General features: G+C 43.5%; 1 protein-coding gene across 1 annotated transcript in view; it reads left to right on the plus strand.

Annotated features, from left to right (window-relative positions):
• Nucleotides 1-16,798, plus strand: part of arb2a (ARB2 cotranscriptional regulator A) — a 148,354-nt gene that overhangs the window by 88,309 nt on the left and 43,247 nt on the right. The window contains exons 9-10 of the mRNA XM_079270899.1: nucleotides 10,892-11,008; nucleotides 16,685-16,769. Of these exons, the coding sequence (XP_079127025.1) occupies nucleotides 10,892-11,008; nucleotides 16,685-16,769 (202 nt within the window). The remainder of the gene's footprint in view (nucleotides 1-10,891; nucleotides 11,009-16,684; nucleotides 16,770-16,798) is intronic.

Genomic DNA, 16,798 nt, shown 5'->3' on the forward strand with positions numbered 1-16,798 from the left:
CGTGTGTGTAGGTGTGTGTGTGTGTGTGTGTGTGTGTGTGTGTGTGTGTGTGTGAATGCACATGTGTGTGCCATCCACACAACAGCACATTACCTGGAGTCACACACACAGCGTTCACTCGCGCTGACATGCACTCACACACGCACACTAACGCACACATGCACACTCTTAGACAAACAATCTGAAAATGACAAGATAATCACCACATTCAAACTTACCTTCAGCTCTGGGTAAATGCCTTTCTCTGCGATAAACTAATAAATATACTGTTTTCTTTTCAAATGTTCTCCACTGAAGGCCCTAATTACCATACGCTGACAAAGACCTGACAGAGGTGTAATAGTTAAAAAGGTAATTTGACTACAAGTAGGAGTTTGGGTGTGGGAAAGGGTCAGTGTGCTTTCCCCCACAGCCCCCCCCCCCCCCCCACCCGCCTCTCTCTTTAATGGTTTATTCACGCTTTTCGAGGACTTTTTGCATGATTGACTGACAAGGTCTTTTTCCGAAATAGCATCTTCAGTAATGAGAAATAATTGACTCCCTAATCAAAAAAGGGTTCATGGAATCCACAAACCCAACTGTAATCTTCTGTGGCATTTCCAGCAGAATTGACAGTCCTCATAGCTTCAGGCTCTATATTCCACTTCGATTTAATTGCTTTTTTTCACAAGATTAATAATATACTTTACACTAAATTGTGTGTGTGTGTGTGTGTAAATGGCCTGTATGTGTTTGTGTGCGTGTTTGTGTTCCTCACCCTTCTCTCAGGCTTTGTTTTTAATCAATAATATCACTTGAAAAGCACTTCAACTGGTGTACTGCTTTTTGTAGATTTTACATTTAATTCATTAAGCGAATCGTTGTGTTGATTTTATTATGTGCTCAAACGTACATTGCTCTGGTTATTGGGCACATTATTTAAATATACTACGGTGTCAAATGTTGCAAACAATAACAGAAAATAAACAAAAGTAAATCATTTATATATGGCAGTGTTCTTGTGTTTTATTCAAAATATAGTAAACAACGGCATAATAATAATGATCATATTAATAATGACAATTCATTAGTACGGGTATTATATTTCAATATCATTGTGCAGTATCTCATTAATTTAGATATTATTATTCATGTATTTATTCATTAAAAAAATATTTTGTATTTAAAGTTAGAAGCAGAAATGTTTTTGCTGTTAAATATGGCCCATCGGAACATCGTGATACAGTTCAGATACTTGAAATATGTTTTCCTTTTTCTTTACTCTGCCTGTTTAAATGGCTCATTGAATTACTTTGTATTTCCTTCTACCCTACATCAGTATTTTTTTATCCTTTAGTCTTATGTCTTGATTAATTTGGACATAAAAATAATAATTTAAGTGAGTGTGCCTTGAGAACTGCAAAGTTTTCAAATGATGGGGCAAATTAACTTGTAGCTTCCTCCAGCCTGTCCAATTTGTAATATGGCCTCAACCCCTTCTCCCTCTCTTTCTTTTCTGACTCATCTTTCCTCTCGTTAAAAAGCTGTTTTAAATCATGGCTAGTGGCAATGAGAAGTTAATTTCAAGATTGTTACATATTTCCATTAATTTCAGTTGGCCTTTTATAGTTTTCCCTCTCTCACTCTGTCCTTCCTTTGAGTAAAGGGGATCACAGAGCATGTTTTTTTTTCTTCTTTTCCCCCCCCCTTCTCTCTCTTCCTCCCTTGCCCCACAGCGCAGGAGACGAGGAAATATGAAGGAGTAGAGGATGATAACTGAAAGGAGGGACTCTCTCTTTGTCACTTTCATTAGCTTTTACCACATTTACGGTACCTCTCCTCCCATTCTTTTTTTTCCCCCTAACTTTTTCTTCCCCCTCAGTTAGTCCATGAGCGACTTCGAGTGGCACTGGAAGTTTCAACAAAACACCTCCCTTTAGAATTCAACTCCTGCTGCCCTGAAGGGACACACACAAGCACACACACACACGCACACACACCTGATTTGCCAGTAATGTGTAGAGCAGCAGGCGCCTCCAGATTTGTTGTTTTTGTTTCATTTTCCTTCTCTTCCTCCTCCCCCATTCACAGCTAAGGTGAAAAACCGTCCACGGAGATATTTGGTAGATTTTGCCATTAGCAGACTCCACCTTTCCAAAACACTTACAGTAGCTGGATTTCATGTGTTGTTTTGTGCATTGTTGATTTGTGCAGCATGAAAGTGAATTTTTCTACAACAATGATGTATTTTAAAACAAATTTGGCATTTCTTGATAACAAGAAAAGTGAAAAAAAGTCACACAATAGTTCAAATTTAGCTCGACTTAAACCCCCTCACGACAAATTTAGAAGAACTTTCACATCATAGCTTGTTGAAATTTTCTCACTGCACCCCAATTTAGAAAATGTTGGCTTGGGTGGATACCAACTGTGGGCTCAGTTAGTACAAGGAATCAATGTTTATCAGCCCCTAAGGCTGTGTGTGTGTGTCTGTGTGTGTCTCAGAAATGGACAGCAGTACCCGATGGATATTTAACACATTAGTTTTGGCAGAGCTGAGAGTGGTGTGAAAACACACTGATTTCCTAAGTGGCAATCATATCAGCCTCGCCATCAAAGAGGCAGCAGAGAGCAAACATCTGTGTGTGTGTGCGCGCCCCAGAACATGCATGCAAACTGTGCACATCCTATAGACATTGACTCCAGCACTGCTTTACAGTAAACGTTGCCTGTTTATTAGGGATTTGATTCACCGGGATTAGGTGAGCTAATTTAGCTTTTTTATTTAAATAATGTGCCTTATAATATTTATTTATTTGACTTTATTTAATAGAATCTGTATTCTTTTTCTTAAGTAATTATTTTGACTGTTTTTCTTTGTGACTTACTTCATCCAACTACAGTTTTCTCAGTAACCTTTCTGCATCCAGCATTTTCCTTCTGTCAGTTTCTCAGCCTTTGTTGCTGCGTTTGCCTTCTATGCATGCATGTGTCTTTCTCTGTCTGTCAGTGGTAAGCTGTCTCCTCCCTGCCAGGGTTCAGGGAGCCCTTGGTTCTCCTCGATGACAGTATCACCCTGAGTTACGACACAAAGGTCTCAGCCTCCTCCTCCACCCACCCTTGTTAGGCCCGCTCGCTCACTCCCTCCCTCCGTCAATCCCATTCTCCCTCGCCCTATCCATCGTGGTCTCCAGCCGAGAGTCACCCATCCGAAACTATGTTAAAACAGGGTCATCCCCCTGCGTGCACTTAAAAGCTGTCCCTTTAACCTGCTCTGAAATACTTACGGCTATTATTATAGCTTATAAATCATTAAGAAAGTTTAATTGTATGAAAATTTCATGGTGGAAATGTGCAAGCTGACACATGGGAAGGGGAATTTAATGGGCCAGCAAGTCCCAGCACCGTGAGGGAAAATATTGAGGTTAGGTTTCTATTTTACAGCATTGCCGGAGGGTTGGGAGACAGGGAGAACGACAAGAAAAAAGCACTGTTCGAGCGAGAGAGAGAGAGGGAGAGAAAAGGCAAGTGGAGATGATGAGGCCGAGTCTGTATTCAATGCGCAAAAGTAACTTTCTCATTTCACTCTGTAGACCAAAGCTGTTAATGTGGCCAGTTGATTTGGGAATGATGAAGACGTTGCCCACCGTACCTTATGCTGGTTTTCTTAACAAAGATATATTCTAATTAACACAAGACTTTAATTTGTCGCCGTGCCGTAATTTCACTTCGTTAAGGAATGCTGCCTAATTAGTAATTACCATTTCTGTAATTGCTGTCGCCAAACAATATATGAACATCCCGAACTACTAATGTTACGAAACTTCCACTGTCCACTTTCTTAATTGTGTCAATATCATTTGAATGTGAACATTATAGGGGTATTGTCAATACAGCTCGAGCAACTCGAGCATCAGCTACCAGTCTTTTCATTTTGGCAGAAATGTAAATTGATCAAACTGTTGGGAGTTAATCTCATTAACACTTACCACTGTGCAGATGTTAATTAGAAATTAATTGAATTATGTTTGGGTAAATATAGAATATAAAATGATACTTAACATTTGAGCATCTGTTTGGGTTATTGGGTCTGAATGATTTGAAAAGAGTTGTCTTTCAAGTGAAAACCAACAGGAATGTTTCAGGAACTCATCATTTTATCGAATTATATGTCACCAGCAGGAATAAAAACACTCATGTAGAAGATCCCTCGGTGAGTTATTCTGATTATTTGGTCAATTGGGCAGAGAGGCATACAGAAGTTTGAAGTTTATTACAAAATATTATTTTTTAACACAAACATATACATACTCACATGCACAAACCAACGCCCGCACAAATTAAAACTCACTAAACCTCATCTTGAAGAAACTAAATCTTTTGTTAAGTAACAGTTGCTTGTTGTTGTTTATGAGCACCCCCATTACCCACAGCCCTGTTCGTCCTCTCCCTCATTCTGCCCCCTCTCTCTCTCTCTCTCTCTCTCTCTCCTCCATCCTCCCTTCCCGTCTTCCTCTTTCTTGTTTTCCATGCGGGCACAAGCGGGGCGCAGCGCCCGCAGCCGGCAGGTTTCCTGGCACGCCGCTCCTCATCCTCTGCCTTTTGTTTCCACCAGTGGACAACCATTCTCCACTTCTGCTGTGTCAGTAAATATTTAGTGGCCTTCCTTTTCCTCACCGCCCCCACTTGTTGGTGTGTTTCTGTCCGCTGTACATATATGTGTGTGTGTGTGCGTGTGTGGTTTGCACGGTTATACACACACAGATAGAATCCTCCCCAACACGTACACAGACACACACCACCTCCCACTACCCTGCGGCCGGTGCTGTCACTCACACAATTCGGCAATGCCCACTCCTCACCCTTTCAAATCTCACCCTGTCTCTCCGCCCACCATCCTCCCTGTCTGTCTCTCTCTCACTCTCTCCCTCATCTTCCCTTCATCATGTATGTGGCGAACAGCCGTGACAGGAAAGAGGAAAGAGAGCAGGAAGTTATTGCAGTTTTCTCCTGCTCTCTCCTACTCTACACACTCGCCATAACCAGAGTTCAGGCTCTGGAGAGTCAAAGGGGAAAAAACCCTGTAAATGCATGTGACCTCAGTGAGCACACTCCCACAACACTGAAAGGTGCACACACACAAACACACTCCCTCTGGCTCCCTAGGGCCCTGTGGCCTCGTGCTAGAGAGGGCTTCCTTCCTGCGGTTAAGACAAAGGAAGCTGGGGACCGACAGGGGACCTGGGGCCGCTGCTTCAAAGCCACAGGAAGCGCTGGTGTTGTCTCTTCCTGTGGAGGGTGTTGGAGCGTGGGGGGCCAGCTGCCTGTGTTTTCACAGCCAGGGACGAACAGGGATGTGTGTGTGTGTGTGTGTGTGTGTCACGGACAGTGTAGCAGATGACCACGTTGCATTCACACTCCTATCCACCCTCTATGACCTGAGATCAATTGCGAGCAACATAGTCATACACCGGTACTGTAGCAATAAGAGAGATAGCACACTAACATCCCTGTGGTGAATCCCGCGGCCACTGAAAGCCAAATCCAGATGAAGATCGTCAACTTCAGCACTGTTTATCTTTAACTCTATTGTCCTCATTGATTTATGATGGAAGGAAATCACTGCCAGAGCATCTGTCAGCCTTTATGTTTGGTTTTCCAGCCCTTGCCACTGTCTTTGCTGACTCTTCACATGCTCGCAATGTGTACATGTCTGTGTGTGTTTGTGTTTGCGCTCCTGTTCCAATGTTGGCGTGTAGGGATTTATGGGGGAGTATGTGTTAGTGTGTCTGCGCCATGTGTTTTCCAACTTCCGGATGTGCGCATACATGTTTGTTTGTTTTTTCTGTGTTCGCCCTGGCTTCTCTGCTGCTCTCCTCTTAACTCTCTGGCAGCAACAGGACAGTTAATCAATCAAATATTTAAGCAGTGCTTCAGTGCTCAGTGGGTAGTCCTAGATTATCTGCGGCTGTTGGCAGTGCATGCCACATTATAAGCCTCGTCTCTGACTGGCATCGTCACTGGGCGCTTCTCCGTCTCTCTCTCTCTCTCTCTCCCTCCCTCCCTCCTCCTTCCCCTTGGCCTCTGCTCAGTCTTTGCTCACTCCCACTAGTGCGCAACATTCCGTTCTCTTTTTTTATTCTCACTCACTTTCTGTCATTCTCTCTCTCCATCTCTTGTGTTCCTTTCTCTTGTTCGCTGCTCTCTATTCGCACTCACTCTCAATGTGTAATTGTGGCTTTTCACATTGACTATCTGACAGTAAGCAAGGCCCCTTAAAGAGCTCTCATCTTTATGTCTTTGGCTGTTTCTCTCTTTTCTCTCGCTCTGCATTCTTTCTAGGGATAAGTCTGCCTGTCTCCCATAGGGGGATCTCCATTGTGGATTACCATTCAGTTTACTTCCAATTATCTAGTGGCTTTCGCTGCCTTTGACACATAATTATCAAAGGCCTAAATAATTGTCTTTATTATTGCCGGTGGTTAGATGTAGCTTCAGCGGAGCAGTCGCAGGCATGGGAGCGTCACGGGGAGAGGAGAGAAATGAAGTATTCATCTCGACCAGAGATGACCTTAGCATGCTGTTAAATGATGTCTCGTCGCTTATTTCAACTCCTCGTCCAGATAAATAAACATGATTAATATTCCTCCATCTCTCCTTCATACGCACACTCCATGCTCCCACACACACACACACCCATCGCATATCACATTCTTCGTCAGTGGTGAAAATAAGATTATGCTCAACAAAAAGTCTAGGAATTAGCTGGCTTAGTAGCAGGAAGCAGCTTAAAGCCCGAAACACTGTACTCTGCTGAGAGCCATGTGAGGTCAGGTACAGGATACGGGGGTTAGAGACAAGTCTCTCTCTGTGTTGGTGTCAGAGTGGCTCCAAATGTGTGTGTGTGTGGGGGGGTTGCTATTTCAACTTGTGAAAAGCTGGATTTAGTCGAATTTTGCAAACCAGGGGGTCAGAAATCTGTGATGTTTGTGGGTCTCTATAGCAACCGGGCCCTCTGCACAGAAGTCAGAAAATAAATGTTTTTTTGAGGAAGAAACAGTGAGGGAGTGAAAAGAGGGAGAAGGATTTCATCGTTCATACAGAGTTTAAATGTATTTCGGGTGGGGGTGAACTCATCAGTTGTGACTCAGCTTTGTTATAACGGTTCACATGTGATAGGTCCAGTCAAATTAAATCCAAATCCAAAAACAGCATGTCACAAATAGGTTAGGACATTTATTTTTTTGTGACACACTAAAATGTGAAATCAAAGTGACTTTGATAATTTTACAGACTACGCCTTATATGCCTGTACTATGCAGACGATGGGTGAAGTACATCAAGCTGGTGATAAACATTTCATGAAAGTGCTCTCGTGAGTACGGTTGCCGTCCTTCAAGCTGAGGACTCTGCTTTAGACCCCTGTGATCTGTGCATCGTTTCCACTTACGCTAAAGCTTCTGCTTATGTTTTAAAGACGAAAGTGAAAGCCCATTTGCTTTAGGGATGCTATTCTGAAGCTGACCCTGTGGTCTGATCTCCCTGTGAAGTATAGGCCAAGGGAAAAGATAATTTTCCCCATGGGGTCAATAAAGCATTCATAAGTATTCTTTGTGCTCATCTGCCTCTGTCTGTATCTCATCTGTCTTGCTTTTTCCTCTCATTCCCTCTTTAGTCCTCCTGTTATACTGCTTTTGATAGCTAATCAGCTTCCTCTTATAACGTTCTGCCTTTACGTTCCCAGTTTCTTCATCTTTTTTCAAAAGCAAGCCTCCCACGTTCAACCCCCACCTGAACTTTTACTCTGCATATCCAGCTGCTTTAGCGTTAAAGGAAAGGCCAGCAGAGAGGCGGCAAATGTCTTAACATCTGTGTGCTGGTTTTAGCTCAACAAGTAGTTCCACATGTTTCTCTTCCTTTTTCCCTGTCCGATACGAGACTGATCACAACAGCTGGCCTGTTTCCTTGTTCAAGCTGCAGTCTGCGGTTACATAGTGGATGAGCACATTTAACGCTCTGGATAAAGATAGCTCGCACTAACTCACAGGCTAACATGGTGTACAAATCATAACGTGATCAGACCGCTCTACATCGCTACCCACTTGGGAGCATGTAGCTTTATAGTAACTGGTTTGTAACTTATCCATGAGTATCACGCACCTAGCAGAAGACACAGACATGCCTGGATTTTGCTTTCAACATGCGGCCGACCACAGTTGTCATTGCGGCTTGTAAAACATGGGACCTAATGGTGTTAAAATCATTGTGGTTGAAGGCCACACTGCATAGCGCACTCTCTCCAGGAGTCATTATTTGTCAACCTATTACACCAACTGTTACCACAGCCAAACATATGTGTGTAAGCAATGCGGCAATGAGAGCTGTCAGAACAAGTGATTGATATAGCCCGTGCTGGGGGATGGAGTTCTCTGCTCTTTAATCTTCGGTTGAGCCATCGTCGGGAAAACCGGCTCTTTTGTTGAGAGTCGCTGATTTATTATGCCTCCTCATTTCAGCAAATGTACAAATCTGTGTGAGTATCTTCGAATAGCAAATCACAGATCACAAAAGTTTGTTCGAGAAAAGTTGTTTTTCTTTGTATTTCACACCAATCAAATTTAGAGAGAAAGAACTTCCAAAGCATCCAGAGGTGCTAAATATATTCATTTTGAATGTGTGCTTTTGGACTTCCAAAGGTTTTGTTATCCCGTTCATAAAAAAAAAAACAAGTTACTTGTCTGCTTGATGAGACAGTCTGTCTATGCAAGATTAAACATGCACTCTCTAAATACTTAAGTCCAGTATTTAAGATCTAGACGTATCCATCCAGCTCCATCTACACTCTTTCTTTACACATACCTTTATGTCTGTCTAACCGCTGTCTGTCATTCACTTGCTTCTCCACAAAACTGCCCTTGAACACAGAGCGGTGCCCTCCAATCTGCTCACATTCATTCCAACACGAATATGCATATGTCCAAGCGTGTACCCACACATACTGCACATGCAGACATGCACACACACACACACACACACTCACACTTCTCAGATGGTTTAAGGGGCATACAATAGGAATAGAGACCTATGTAGCCACTTGGAATGTGGACAAAATGTTCAGTTTTCTGCCCAGACTTGGGAAATGTTTTTGACTGGTTTGAAGTCATGTCCTTTGTGTTTCCCATGGACAGTCAGTCCAGTGTCTCCTGTTTCCTGGCCTCTGCTAGCAGCCCCTATACTCAGGGACTGGCCCGTTTTGGCTAGCGCCAGAAAACAGGACATTGACTGACACCTCCAGTTTTAAAAGGTTGACTTTGCTTCTCCCACGGGCCCAGTTCTGCCAGAGGAAAGCTTTTCAACCAAGCGTGGATGAAGAGGGAGTACAGAGAGGAGTGTGCGTCTGTGTGTGATTGTATGAATTTTGTGTGAGTGAGTGAATGTGTCTGTTCATTTCCATGTGCAGCGTCTGTCTTCTTTTTGTTGTCTATCGCTACGATTGTGTACTTATTTGTATGCTTGGAGTTGTACGTCCCCGCTCAGCCTGCTCTACCCTCCACCCTGATTAAGACGCTACCGTGGAAGCCTTATCAGCTCCATGATGTATGAGTCCTTAGTGCCTTAATAGATTCCATTTATCTCTATACACTCCCACTTTAATTTGGCTGGGCGAGGCAGGATGTATTCAAATGCCCACCGTCATTTTGATGTACAGCCAACGACCAGCCAATCTAGCTGGCTGAAAATGGGTCGTGTTCCCCACTGTGAATGTGTATCAAATGGGTAATTTCTTCAGCCTCCATCTGAGTGTCAGACTAAGATTCATATTAGCAACAGCCTTAACCTTCTATACCCTCCCAACTTGTAGCTTTGAACACGCCTCAGCAATATTTTGTTTTATTACACCACGCTATTACAGACTAATATTTATCCTATTCTTACATGCAGGCACCAACCTATCCCTGATATTCCAATCCCTGCCTTAGCTTTAACATTGCCACTGAAGTCCTTGTCTTATTCTCAAGCGCCAAGCCACAAACACCATCGGCATTTCAAGCCAGTAGTTCAGGACGTTTACAGATTTGTCATTCCTAATAAGGACACTTAAGATGGAGCTTTAAACTAGTTTGCTCTTGGTGTGTTTGGCCTTAGTGCCATATGTAGATGGCCTGGGAATCGCCATACTTAGTTGTATTCCACAGGCTATGTCCATCCCCAGTCCACCAGTTTCTTTCCCAGCTTCACTAAACGTGTGCAATACATGATCGTGAACCTATTGTTGCAAGTCCTGTTCTCTTTTCTTCCCGTGTTATCTTAAAGCCAAGCACGGTGAAACGGCTCGTCCCAAGGCCTGCAGTACTCCTTGGGGTGGGACCAGCGGTGTGGGAAGTCTATTGTAGTGCGGTAACAAGTCCTTTGCGTGACATTTTACTTGGCGTTGACATTCAGAGGGGAATATGAAGACGGGCTTGCGGAAGCCACGTTGTCTCTGACATGTGAAGGGAAAGGTTATTGAGAATGGGGACAGAGGTATATGAACGTGCACAGCAAAGGGACATTTGCACAGAACGTGACAAGGACACGCTATGCTGGAGCAGCTCTTTCATATTTCTTTTTTTAACATTATGCCATGCACCAGGTTGAATCTGTCTTCGCTGTCCAGTGGGCCTGTGCTATCCTGGTTCAGGGAGTAGGCAGACAGTGTATGTTAGACAGGGACTAAACATTTGATGAGGCAAGTATCTACTAACACAATGGTTATGTTATATTCTTTTCTTTCTAAAGAGGCTATGTCTTACAGCATAAGGTCTCTTTGTTGTTCAAATGTCTGAAACAAACCGTATCCTCCTCAACAGTGACTTTGTCGATAACATGCTGATAGGGTGACCAACACGATTTTGATTTGCTTTTGTGGCAGATGAATCAGAGGGAAATGCAGGTGAAGAACAGAGCGTGCGCTGTGGCTCTGACTGACTCGGCTCACAACATCTGGCTGCAGGAGACCAGCAAAGGCACACAGGACTGGATGCAGCAGGTAAAATAACCACAAATGTACAAACTGAAGGCCAAAAAAAAGACACTGCAAACTGTGCAGGGGTCTATTCCTGTGCTCCCATCTCATCATGTAAATTCACCAGGCAGTGAGCTGAGGTGTCTTAGATTTTGCTCCTCTCTGATTTCTCCCTGCACAACCCTGCTGACCCTCACAGGTACCCCGGACCAACAGCTAGATTTAGAAGTCATAGAGAACCATTGTTTGAATGTTTTCTCTCGCTGTCTTTAAAAAAAAATTGAAAAAAGAAGCAGCCCCCACTTTTTTCTTCCTGGGTGCATGTCAATGAATAACTAAGACAGTCGACCCTCGCTGGTGCGTGTGTGCGGCTAGCCATGCATGTGTTTATATGTGCTTTTGGGCAAGCGTGTGAGATAGAATGCACGTGCACATGTGCATTTGTGTTAGCTTCATTTTAGCACTTGCCCTTTCTGGTGTGACCTCTGCGCCATGCGCAGCACCTGGGCTCACTCAGTATGCACATACAGATGAGGACCAGCCAAGACCAGAGCTGCTTGAGAGCCGGAGATGCAAATGTCATGCACGCACACACACACACACACACACCATACCTTTTATTTCTATTCCTTCCTCTTTTATGTCCCTTGCCTTTTGTTTTTGCTGTTTCTGTCATCTCCCATCTTGCGTGTGTTACTTGTCGGTGAATGTGTATGCATGTTGGTTTGAGTGGTGGTTTCAAGGTTGCACTGGCCCATTCTCCTTGTCTGGAATTTCCTATTTTTGATTCATCTAAGGGATGTTTGGGACACAGCGTAATTGGAATGTTAAGTGATTTTCTATTTGTGATGATTCACCGGAACAATAAATCTGAAATAACCTTCTTTGTCCGGTCGGAGTAAAGGGACAGGCAAGGATTCACTCTCTCTCGTACTCATTAACACACGGTCCATTTTTGGCTGAATCAAGAGATGAGCCCTCCTAATTAAAGGGGATTTTTCTTCAGGAAACAAACCTATATGCCCTTCTGAAGGATGCAACATATAAAGCCAATAGATTTCACATACTCTTGATTTCCTTTGCGTTCAGCCTTATGTTTTTGTCTTCCCCTTTTCCTTAAATTCTTAATTTTCTGCCTTACCATTGCAGTTTTGTGCTATTTGTTTCTAAAAGAGGTACTACTTGTTGCTAATTCTAAAGAAATGTTTATACTCTGTATTTCTCTCAGGGATCATTAAAATGACTGTCAATTATTACATCAACTGTAACCCAACCAACAACTCAAATTAACTCAAATGAATGATAAATACTGCAGATCACTGCTGGCAGATATACATTATTTTTGGGATATGTTAACATTTGATTGATATTGGGGGGGGGGGGGGCAAAATTGATATGTTATATTTTCAAAACTAATACAGTCAGTGGTTTTGCTCAAATTCAGTATTTCATCACATCCCTGGCTTCTGTGCATGGATGACAGTGCCAGTTAACGAGCCATGGGTCGGCATGAGGATTGAGGTGAATCCAAAATGGACTCTGTCCCTAGTCATTTACATTAGAAACCAATACTGTGTATTTGCAGTGGTTCCACTAAAAGGTCAGAGTGCCTTTTTGCTCCATCCAATATTCAAATTTTAGGGATTTCGAACATTGGCTCAGTTTTCTGATGTTTGGCTTTGAATGATCACACGATACACACACACACACACTACAAGTACATGCAGTTGTTGCAGTGCCCACAGACGTAGTGATGTATAAACGCGGGTGCCCGTACGAGTGGATGCATGTGAGGTCGGGGCACCCCAGCAGTGCACTGCTCTGTTCTCATCGGACAGAGATAATTCCCTCCCTCCGGGGTTCAAGAGGTCACTGGACGGTGGGATGGAGCGATGAGAAGCAGAGAGTAAAAGAGAGGAGATGGGATTTAGAGATCAGCGCCTGCTGGGCCAGGTTATATGGACCAAATGGGTCAGACGAGGGGCAACCGATGTCACAACCAGGAGACAAAATACAGAGTGATGGTAAAATAAAAGAAAAAGGCAGGGAAAAAGCAGAGGCTGAGCTAGAAAAACTCCATCCGCTGGCTGAGACAGAAGGAAATAAAGTATGAGAAACGTTCAATTATTTAGATCCCGTTGACTGGCTCAGAGGCAGCACAGGTTAGAGCTGTGGAAAAGAAAAACAAAAAGACAGGTAGGATATGAATGGAGTGAATCCAGATGGAGGAGAGGAGATGAAGAGATGTATGTGGAGATAGATGAGTAGCATAGTGAGAAGAAGTGAGTGAGATAGAGAGAAATGCGAATGATGGTGTACAGCTGGCAGCCTGTCACAGTCTCCAAGGTGTCTCCTGTCACTGTACTGGCCTGCTGTCACACTCTAGTGGCCTGCCCAGAGCTCACATACATACACACATACAGAGTACACTACGGTCATGAATAAACCATTCTAATCCATAGAGATTACACAGCAACGGGAGGAGGTGGGAGAGAGACGGCCACAGAGAGAGTGAGCAAAAATTGATACTCAGGACTACTTTCGGAGAATTTAGGTTGCAGGCTGTCATGTGTGTTATGGTTTGGGAGACTTTTGTACAGCACAGAGTTTTCTTTCATGTCAAAGTCCTGTGTGCTTTGAGAAAGAAAAGGTAGAGATACTGGTTTACCATTTAATTAAACCGACTGTTCACAATTGCACATTTACATACTACACGTATTTTATTCAATATTTGCATTGAGGGTAGTTTCCAAAAAGATCCAAAAGATAATTTTGTCATGTATTTGATCATCGGATCACCCTTTTTATATTTTATGTTTTATACTTTTTTGCAAGTGTGCATGTATTGTGACCAAACCTGAGTTTATAGTGTGTTCTGTCTTTGGAAAGAGTAGCCTACACATCCTCATTTCAAGGTGATGTGTGTGTATTCCTGTGACACTTACTGTGTAGTGGATATGGAGACCTAACAGAGACCTATTTGGTCCTCGTGCAGACTCCATCAGATCTCTCTGCCATCAGCTGAATGCAGTGTTTTGTGTCCATTACTCTCAAAGTGTGTGTGTGCAGCATGGGTGTTTGTTGTGTATGTGAAAGAAGCAGGCTGGCTTCCACTGTGACTTGCAGAAGGAAGCAGGTGGTGGATCTCGCATGCACACACAGACACACACAGACACACATACACACACACACACACACACACATGACAAATAAGGATCAAAAGCACCTCTCACAGGTAGAGTGGTAGAGCTGACACCTGCTTGTCATTTACTCCCTCAGAGCATACTTTTCGCTTAATAGTTAGCTTCAGCACTTAGCTTCAGCCTCTAACTCAACACGATAAAGGATCTTTTTCGGACTTTGTTCCTCCATAATGTTAGTGATGGAATTTAAGCGAAACAAAATGCATTCTGCAACAATATATCTTGTGTTGTGTACAAATGGGTACATGCATGTGCGCATATCCAGCACAAACCAAAACACACACTTAGAGTGGGGGGAGAGTCAAATCTGTTTCCATGTTTGTTTCACTGTCTGCCTTTAGTTCAAAGGCGCCATTGATCGGCGGACGAGCCGCTTGAAGTGATGATGCTATGTGTCAAAGGCAACCGATGTGATGTGCCATCCTTTTTTCAAGTCGCCCTCCTCTAATCCCAGCCAGCAGGCCTTGCCTTTATGTGACTGCTGTTATGCCTGCGGTCTCCCACAGCACTGGGGCTGTGTGCAATGTTTGTGTGTGTGTGTGTGTGTGCATTTATGCAAGAGTTTGTGTGCACATGTGTTGTTGCCTTGACAAATCTATTCAAACCCCGGCCTCCCTGCCTCCATTGGCGGTGATGGTGGAGGTGAAGGAGGAGGGCCCTTTGAAAGACTCCCCTCCTTCCCTTCTCTCCAGCCGCCTTCAGCCCACTGCTCCACAGCCCAGCTGACATCTTCTTCCAGACAGACTGAATGAATTAAAGGAGATACAATGAGACACTTGATGTAGCAGTCAAGGAGCCCCACTGCTTCTGTGCCGCTCTACACCGCTCTGCCCGCAAGCCCAGGCTCAGAGGAGAGCACATCTAGGGCAAAACAAAGGATCTAAAAATACACAATATGCCACTGTTTACCAAGATGACTTGTCATCTTTTCCCAACACTAATACCCCACCACCCCCACCCCTATCCTCCTCCCCTCATCTCTCTGCCGATCTCAGTTCAACGCTCTTTGGCTCCTCTTATGTTATACCCCTTATACGACTATATCGGCCTAAATTAGGCATCAAGTATATTCAGTGTCCTGGTGTACCTTTTAGATATTCACACATAAAAAAAAAAAAACATCAACATGCCTGGGAGAAGGGTGCGTTAGTGTGTGGTTAACGTCAGGGATGACAGCTGAGTATAAGTGTGAGGGCCTTAAGAGTCAGGGTTGCTGAGGGCAAAAATGCAAAAGCATGTGTTCCTCTGTGTGTGTATTTGAGTTTGAATGGTTCACAACGCTACACAACTTCGTGGGAGACCCCCTGTAATGCAATCACTGACCCACACACAGGCACACACAAGCATGTGCAACACTGTAATGGCTGTCAGGGGGCCAGGGTGAAAGTAAACAAGGGAAGATAAGCAGTGATTCAGAAGGACGCCAGCTGCACATTCTAATCTCTTTACATTTTCTCTTTCTTCTATTTAACTTTTATCTTATCTGGAGAGCGTCTTCTCTAAGCATTCCTTCTCAGACTCCCTCTGTCCCGCTCTCCCTTTTCCCTTGTTTTTGTACTAACCTTACAAACCACAGCATACCAATCCACATCGCATGGTCAAAGGGGAAAACATACTTTGATATGTTGTCATCTGACCCAGAGAATGAAAACCTCAAAGCATGGGACTATGAAGTTGTTTTGAAGTTGGGCTTTGATGCAGTTCATTATTAATTGTACCTTAGGTTTGTTTAACCCTAATGTGTTTGAAACAACCTAGTAGGTAGAAAGAGGGCCCGCCATACAGACAGATTAAGACAGCAAAAAACAGATAAAGAGGTCTTCTCCTCTTTCTGACAGTAGACTTGTCAACCACAGGGGGTTTGAGAGGACTTGGGGTGTTTGCAGGGGGTTATGGGTCAGCAAGCTGGGCAGACACCCTCCCCAAGGGCACCCACTGATCCACCATGGTAGAAGGCCTCAGCTCTCAACCACAAACAAACGGCAAGCTGTCTGAGCAACATGTCACAGAGCTTTTAATTGCTTGTTCCCGTCTCTCTCTCTTTCTCTCTCTCCACCTCGCTCAACCATGCACATACCTCTTTCTCGATCATCGTATCTCCCCTTTTCCTCTGCACCTGTCCCCCTTTTCTTTGTCTCCCTTGACTCCCTATTTTCCCTCCCTTTTTATTCTCCAAAAATGTTTTTTTGTATTCCAATATCTCATCCAATTTCAATTAAACTTGCAGTATTTCACTTTATTTCCATAAAGTAAATGTTTTAATCACCAAGAAAGACTTACATTTGTACGTCAAATCCCTTCCCTTATTTTATTAGACTTTTATTTTATTATTTTATTTCAGCATTTATTTCTGTGTATGTGGGAGTGATTGTGGAGAATACTGGTTGCCACTTATTCATTTTCCAAACCTTCCACATGTCATAAGTGGATGAGAAATTTGCCCTCGTTGTTTTCAATTGTCAATTTACTTTCTTTTTTTTCCCGTCTCTCCCTACAGCACTGTTGTAACTGGGTGTCGAGTCCAGAGCCCCTGGACACACCACTGGATCCCATGCTGCCAGACTGCCCCCGAGTCTCTGCAGGTATCAAACAGTCTTTGTATAGTAGGTCA

This window comes from Melanostigma gelatinosum (assembly GCF_949748355.1).
Source record: "Melanostigma gelatinosum genome assembly, chromosome: 6".
Lineage (NCBI taxonomy): Eukaryota > Metazoa > Chordata > Actinopteri > Perciformes > Zoarcidae > Melanostigma > Melanostigma gelatinosum.